The 8,244-nt window shown below is 37.6% G+C and overlaps 1 protein-coding gene across 1 annotated transcript; it reads left to right on the top strand.

The window, feature by feature from the left end:
• Nucleotides 1-1,518: 1,518 nt before the first annotated feature.
• LOC102995590 (myotubularin-related protein 2-like) lies at nucleotides 1,519-4,237 on the top strand. The gene is given in 3 exon segments (XM_055080385.1): nucleotides 1,519-2,052; nucleotides 2,055-3,331; nucleotides 3,567-4,237. Coding segments are annotated over 3 exon segments (1,533 nt in total). The 5' UTR covers nucleotides 1,519-1,958; the 3' UTR covers nucleotides 3,729-4,237.
• The last annotated feature ends 4,007 nt before the right edge of the window (nucleotides 4,238-8,244 follow it).

Genomic DNA, 8,244 nt, shown 5'->3' with positions numbered 1-8,244 from the left:
CCCTGTTCTTCCTCCAATTCTCTGTAACAAAGGCCAGCACTCAAGGGAAACTACTTTATCTGACCTGGGGAAGGGCAATTAGCCAGCCCCTCTAGGCTTCCTGTCATGTAGAAGAGGGGAGGGGGAGACTGAGAAGCACTTGTAAAGATCATACCCCAGGGGCCCAGACCCACAAAAAGACTGAGACATAATTATACGACTATAGAATGTTCCCTCTCCCCAGTGCCTTCTTCTAACTCAGCAACAGAACCCCTGCACAATGACACAGGATTATAGTTCAAAAAACTGAAAGGCTCAGACTCTATTTAACAAGGACTTGATAGGAGAAAGAAAAACAAGGACACTAGAGGAAACTGACATTTCAGACAACTACAGCTACAGCAAACAGCAAACACAATATAACTCCCAGCCAGATCAACGTATACCGTCACACTAAAGCCAATTTACCTGGTTTCTATTACCTAATACATCAAGTTCAGCTTTCAACAAAAATACAAAGCATGCTAAAAGGCAAGGAAAAAAATAGTCTGAAGATAAAAAGAAAGCAACAGAACTGAATTCAGATATGGCAATGATTTTGGAATGATTGGACTGGGAATTTAAAATAACTATGACTGATATGCTAAGAATTCTAATGGAAAAGGTGAACAACATTGCAAGAATGATGGATAACATAAGCAGGGAGACTGAAACCCTAAGAAGGAATCAAAAAAAAATTGCTAGCAATCTAAAACACTCTAACAGAAATGCAGAATACCTTTGTTGGGCTCACCAATACATAGGGCTGAGGAAAGAATCTCTGAGCTTGAGAATATGTCAATAGAAACTTCCCAAACTGAAATAAAAAGAGAAAAACATAGAAAAAATGAACAGAACAGAATATTCAAGAACTGTAGGACAATTACAAAAGGTAACACATGCATAATAAGAATACCAAAAGGAAGAGAAAGAGAGAAGGGAACAGAAGAAGTATTAGAAGTAATAATAGCTAAAAATTTCTTCAAATTAATAACAGGCAGCAAACTACAAATCCAAGAAGCTCAGAGAACACCAAGCAGGATAAAACACTAAAAATCTACACCTAGGCATATCATATTCAAATTGCAGAAAACAAAGACAGAAAGGAAAATCTTGAAAAAAGTCAGAGGGAAAAAAACACCTTACCTATAGATGAACGAGGATAGGAATTACATTGAATTCTTGTCACAAACCATGTAAGCAAGAATTGAGTGAAGTATTGAAAATATTGAAAGAAAAAACCACCAACCTAGAAATCTGTAGTCAGTGAAATTATCTAATGCAATAAGACAAGAAAAAGAAATAAAAGGCATACAGACTGTGAAGGAAAAAATAAAAATGTCTTTGTTCAAGGATAACATAATTATCTTTGTAGAAAATCCCAAAGAATTGACAAAAAACTCCTGGAACTAAGAAGTGATTATAGCAAGGTTATAGGACACAAAGTTAATATACACTCCTGGGCCGGCGGGGGCCTGACCGCGGCCTCTGCCCGTCGCACTCCGCCCTCCGTTTCTCCAGCCCGGCAGCCGCGGAGGTCGCTGCAGGCTTTCTCTCCCGCTGCCTCCGCCACGCCATGGAGAAGAGCTCGAGTTGCGAGAGTCTTGGCTCCCAGCCGGCAGTAGCATGTCCACCCAGCGTGGATTCCCTGTCCAGGCTATAAGCTACTTGAGGACAAGGATCGTATTCATCTTCATATCACCAGCATTAAACACAGACCCTGCCTGTCAGAGTTAACGCGTTAAGAGCCATTGACATTTGAAGATCATCAGAAGTGAAGATAAAACATCTCAAAAATTATAATTGCTTCTACTTCTCATTCAGAGAATTCAGTGCATACAAAATCAGCTTCTGTTGTATCATTGGATTCCATATCAACTTCTGCAGAGAACTTTTCTCCTGATTTGAGGGTCCTGAGGGAGTCTAACAAATTAGCAGAAATGGAAGAACCACCCTTACTTCCAGGAGAAAATATTAAAGACATGGCCAAAGATGTAACTTATATATGTCCATTCACTGGTGCTGTACGAGGAACTCTGTTACGAACTACAGGTTATATTTCAAAAGCATGGAACGGGATCCCCCATTTGTTTTAGATGCTTCTCTTGGTGTTATAAGTAGAGTAGAAAAAATTGGTGGTACTTCTAGTCGAGGTGAAAACTCTTACGGACTTGAAACTGTGTGCAAGGATATTCGGAACTTACGGTTTGCTCATAAACCTGAGGGGTGAACAAGAAGATCTATACTTGAGAATCTAATGAAATATGCATTTCCTGTCTCTAATAACCTGCCTCTTTTTGCTTTTGAGTACAAAGAAGTATTCCCTGAAAACGGGTGGAAGCTATATGACTCTCTTTTAGAGTATAGAAGGCAGGGAATTCCAAATGAAAGCTGGAGAATAACAAAGATAAATGAACGGTATGAGCTTTGTGATACATACCCTGCCCTCTTGGTTGTGCCGGCAAATATTCCTGATGAAGAATTAAAGAGAGTGGCATCCTTCAGATCACGGGGCCATATCCCAGTTTTATCATGGATTCATCCTGAAAGTCAAGCCACAATCACTCAGTGCAGCCAGCCCATGGTAGGGGTAAGTGGGAAGCGAAGCAAAGAAGATGAAAAATACCTTCAAGCCATTATGGACTCCAATGCCCAATCTCATAAAATGTTTATATTTGACGCCCGGCCAAGTGTTAATGCTGTTGCCAATAAGGCAAAAGGTGGAGGTTATGAAAGTGAAGATGCCTATCAAAATGCAGAACTAGTTTTTCTAGATAACCACAATATCCATGTTATGAGAGAATCTTTACGAAAACTGAAGGAGATTGTGTAGCCCAACATTGAGGAGACCCACTGGTTGTCTAACTTGGAATCTACTCACTGGCTAGAGCATATTAAGCTTATTCTCGCAGGGGCTCTTAGGATTGCTGACAAAGTAGAGTCAGGAAAGACGTCTGTGGTAGTCCACTGCAGTGATGGCTGGGATCGCACAGCTCAGCTGACCTCCCTGGCCATGCTCATGTTGGATGGATACTACCGAACCATCCAAGGATTTGAAGTCCTTGTGGAGAAAGAGTGGCTAAGCTTTGGCCATCGATTTCAGCTTAGACTTGGCCATGGAGATAAGAACCATGCAGATGCAGACAGATCACCTGTTTTTCTTCAGTTTATTGACTGTGTCTGGCAAATGACAAGACAGTTTCCTACAGCATTTGAATTCAATGAATATTTTCTCATTACCATTTTGGACCACCTATATAGCTGTTTGTTTGGAACATTCCTCTGTAACAGTGAACAGCAGAGAGGAAAAGAGGTAAAACATGAGCCCTGACCCTCCCCACTGTATCCCTAATATGTGCTTTCTCTACTAGAGTGCATCCTCTGATGGATTTCAGCTGAACAGTTGTTCTTTTGGATGATTCCTTTAGCTATATTTTATTTTATATGGGAGCTATTCCAATCATGTCCTTTATCCAGTAGCCAGCATGCGCCACCTAGAGCTCTGGGTGGGATACTATGTAAGGTGGAATCCACGGATGAAGCCACAGGAGCCCATTCACAACAGACATAAAGAACTTCTTGCTAAACGAGCAGAGCTTCAGAAGAAAGTAGAGGAAATACAGAGAGAAATTTCCAACCGATCAACCTCATGCTCGGAGAGAGCCAGTTCTCCTGCACAGTGTGTCATTCCTGTACAGACTGTTGTGTGAGAGGACTACTGGATGGGGCCATCGGTCATCGCCATGAACTCTGATTACAATGGCAGCTTCATGAAGAGAAAGTTTCTGAATATAGAACCCATCTGTGAGAGAACTTAAGTCACTTTATTTATTTTAAATCTCTCTAGGATGTGTTTAGAACTGTAGCAGTGCAGGGGTTTAAGTGAAATAACCCCACATGTAATTACATGATTATGACACTAATCTTACAAGTCACCCAAAGAATATTAAAATGCTTCAGTCCTGGATCCACAGTGGGAACAATTTTCTGATTTTAAAAGGAAAATGCTGTCTCAGAAATTTTGGTGTATGGTAAAATCAAAACACAAACTACTTCAGAAATATACTTCTTGATGGAAGAGCACTCATTGCACAGAAGGAGGAGCAACAGTTTTCAAACCAAACCAATACTGGCATTTCATGGCATTGTACATACTGGGCCTCAGTGTCATAATCAAGATCATTTGATGCTCCTTTCCCCATCATGGGTTTTTCCTTTTTGTAGTAAGTGATTTACTTTCACCATTCAAAACTCATGTTCTTCATATAATAAGGCAAAGTCTTGAGGATATTATGGTGTAGTAATAGTTGAAAATTATTGCTGTCATTATTTATGTACTTAATTTAAGATGTATTAGATAGCTGTTCCAAAATGATGCCTTACAGATGTGCTTGGGAGGAGGATGGAGAGGAGAAAGTGGTAGCCATCGAGGATTTCAAAGAATTCCACATCCTTCAGATTAGTTTCCATTTGCACAATTACTAGGAACATCATGAAACATATTTTAAAAACTCATTATCTGCCCTACTTTATTTTAGTTACATTTTTTTTGAACACAGAGACGTTAACTGGCAAATTTTGAGGCAGTATTTAAAAGTTTAGTAGGATTGACTTTTTTCTGAAGTCTGTATAAATAGCATATGGTGAGAAGTACTGTGCTCAAATTTTACATTAAATATTTTACTATTACTTTCCTTTGCAAATTCTGTAATTCCACTGAATGATTAAGTCTACCAAAGAGTTTATGGCATGTAAAAATGTATTACAGTCTCAATGTCAGTAAAGGAAATCCTGCTTCACTTTTTGGCTGCTACAGTAAGATTCAGCGCTGGTATAAACACTTGATTCCCTGGTGTCTATTTTACTCTGTATAAGAGCCATATGTTATGTACTGTAACACAAAGGATCTTCTTGTCCCTTGGGTCTTTAATTAAAGGAAAATTTCAACTGAAAAAAAAAGTTAATATACAAAAGTCAATTGCCTTCCTATATACCAGCAATGAACAAGTTGTATTTGAAACTAAAATCACAACACAATTTACATTAGCATGTGCACACACACACACACACACACACACACACACACACAAAGTATTATACATAGGAATAAACTTAACAAAATAGATACAAGATCTATATGAAGAAATCTAAGAAGTCTGATAAAAGAAATCAAATAAATTCTAAATAAATGTAGAGATATGCCATGTACATGGAAAGGAATATTCAATATTGTTAAACTGTTAATTCTTCCTATTGATTTATAGATTCAATGCAATCCCAGTCAAAATCCCAGAAAGTTATTTTGTGAATATCAACAAACTGATTCTAAAGCTAATATGGAACTGCAAAAGACCCAGAGTAACCAACACAATCATAATGAAGAACAAAGTCAGAAGACTGACACAATTCAATTTCAAGATTTACTGTAAAGCTACAGTACTTATGACAGTGTGACACTGGCAAAAGAATAAATGGATCAATGGAAAGGAATAGAGAACCCAGAGATAAACCCAGGCAAATATAGCCAACTAATCTTTGTTAAGCAATGGTACTGGAACAACTGGACATCCACATGCAGAAGAAGAAGAAAAAGGAGAAGAATTTAGACACTGACCTTGCACCTTTCACAAATATTCAAAATGGATCATAGACCTAAATGTAAAATGCGAAACTACAAAACTTCTAGAAGAAACATAGGAGAAAATCTAGGAGACCTTGGTTCGGTAATAAGATTTTAGATAAACACCAAAAGCATGATCTATGAAAGAAAAAAACTATACATTGGGTTTCATTTAAAACTTCTGCTCTATGAAAGACAGTGTTAAAAATAAAAATACAAGTCACAGACTGATAGGAAATATTTGCAGAATACATATCTGATAAAGGACTTGTATCCAAAATATACCAAGAATGCTTAAAACTCAACAACAAATCCAGTTTTTAAATGGGCAAAAGATCGAAACAGACACCTCAAAGAAGATGTACAGATGACAAATAAGCATATGAAAACATGTTCAACATCATATGCCATTAGAGAATTGCAAATAAAAACATCAGGTTATCACTACACACCTATTAGAATGGCTAAAATCCAAAACACTGACAAACACCAAACACTGACAAGGATGTGGAGCAACAAGAACTCTCATTCACTTCTGGTTGAGAATGCAAAAATGATGCAGTCATTTTGAAAGACAGTTTAGTTTCTTACACAACTAAACATAGTCTTATGACCATAATTCAGCCTTGCCATATGATCCAGCAATCACACCCCTCAGTATTTGCCTAAATGAATTGAAAATTTATGTCCACATTAAAAAAAACAAAAAAACCTGAATGTGAATTCTTATAGAAGCTTTATTCATAATTGCTGAAAACTGGAAGCAACTAAGATGTTCTTTAAAAGGTGAATGGATAAACAAACTGTAGTACATCCATACAATGTAATATTATTCAGCAATAAAAGAAATGATCTATCAAGCCACAAAAAGACACATAAAAACCTTAGATGCATATTACTTAGTGAAAGAAGCCAATCTAAAAGGCTATATACTGTAAGATTCCAACTATATGACATTCTGGAAAAGGCAAATATATAGAATCAATGAAAAGATAAAATATAGAATCAATGAAAAGATAAAATTGTTATCAGGGGTTTGGGGGGAGAAAGGGAGGGATAAATAGGTGGAACACAGGGGATTTTTATGGCAGCAAAACTATTCTGTATGATACTGTAATGAGGATATATGACTATGCACTTGGCAAAACCCATATAATATACAACACCAAGAGTGAAGCCTAATGTAAACTATGGATTTTAGTTAATAATAAAGTATCAATATTGGTTCATGAGTTGTAACAAATATACAACACCAGTGCAAGATGTTAGTAATAGGGGAAACCTTGAGGAGGGGAGGCAAGGGGTATGCAGGAATCATCTATACTTTGCTCAATTTTTTGTAAACCTAGAACTGCTCTAAAAGATAAACAAAATTGACAAACCTTTAGCTAGACTAAGAAAAAGAGAGGAAGACTCAAATAAATAAAATTAGAAATGAAAGGAGGCATTACAACTGATACCACAGAAATACATAGAATTGTAAGCAACTGCTATGAACAATTATATTCCAACAAATTGCATAACCTAGAAGAAATGGATACATTTCTATCAAGGCTGAATCAGGAAGAAATAGAAAATCTGAACAGACCAATAATAAGTAAAAAGGGATTGAATTAGTAATCAAAAAACTCGCAACACAGAAAACTCTAGGACCAGACAACTTCACTGGTGAATTCTACTACACATTTAAAGAAGAATTAACAGCAATATTCCCCAAACTCTTCCAAAATATTGTGAAGGAGAGAACACTTCCAAACTCATTTTACAAAGACAGCATTACCTTCATGCCAAAACCGGATAAGGATACCACAAGAAAAGAAAACTATAGGCCAATATCCCTGATTAATATAGGTGCAAAAATTCTCAACAAAAAATTAGCATACTGAATTCAAGAATACATAAAAAGGATTATATACCATGACCAAGTGGGATTTATCCCTGGGATGCAAGGATGGTTCAACACACACAAATCAATAACTGTAATACATCACATCAACAAAATGAAAGATAAAATCAGGATTATATCAAGAGACACAGGAAAAAAATTGACAAAATACAACATCCTTTCATGATTAAAACCCTTAATGGATTGGGTATAGAAGGAACATACCTCAATACAATAAAGGCTATATATATGTCAAACCTATAGCTCACATTATACTCAATGGAGGAAAATTGAAAGCTCTTCCTCTCAGATCAGGAACAAGACAGGGATGTCCACTCTCATCACTCCCATTTAGTACTAAAAGTCCTAGCTAGAGCAATTAGGCAAGACAAAGAAATAAAAGGTATCCAAACTGGAAACAAAGAAGAAAAATTGTTGCTATTTGCCAATGATATGGTCTCACATATTAAAAAACCCAAAGTCAATCAAAAAACTAACTGCCCGGGGGCTTCCCTGGTGGCGCAGTGGTTGCGCGTCCGCCTGCCGATGCAGGGGAACCGGGTTCGTGCCCCCGTCTGGGAGGATCCCACATGCCGCGGAGCAGCTGGGCCCGTGAGCCATGGCCGCTGAGCCTACGCATCCGGAGCCTGTCCTCCGCAATGGGAGAGGCCACAGCAGAGGGAGGCCCGCATACCACAAAAAAAAAAAAAAAAAAAAAAAA

The sequence above is a fragment of the Physeter macrocephalus genome, chromosome 2 (genome assembly GCF_002837175.3).
Source record: "Physeter macrocephalus isolate SW-GA chromosome 2, ASM283717v5, whole genome shotgun sequence".
In the NCBI taxonomy this organism is placed as follows: domain Eukaryota; kingdom Metazoa; phylum Chordata; class Mammalia; order Artiodactyla; family Physeteridae; genus Physeter; species Physeter macrocephalus.
The sequence above is the reverse complement of the archived record's forward strand: the minus strand, read 5'-3'. Positions and strand labels throughout refer to the sequence as shown.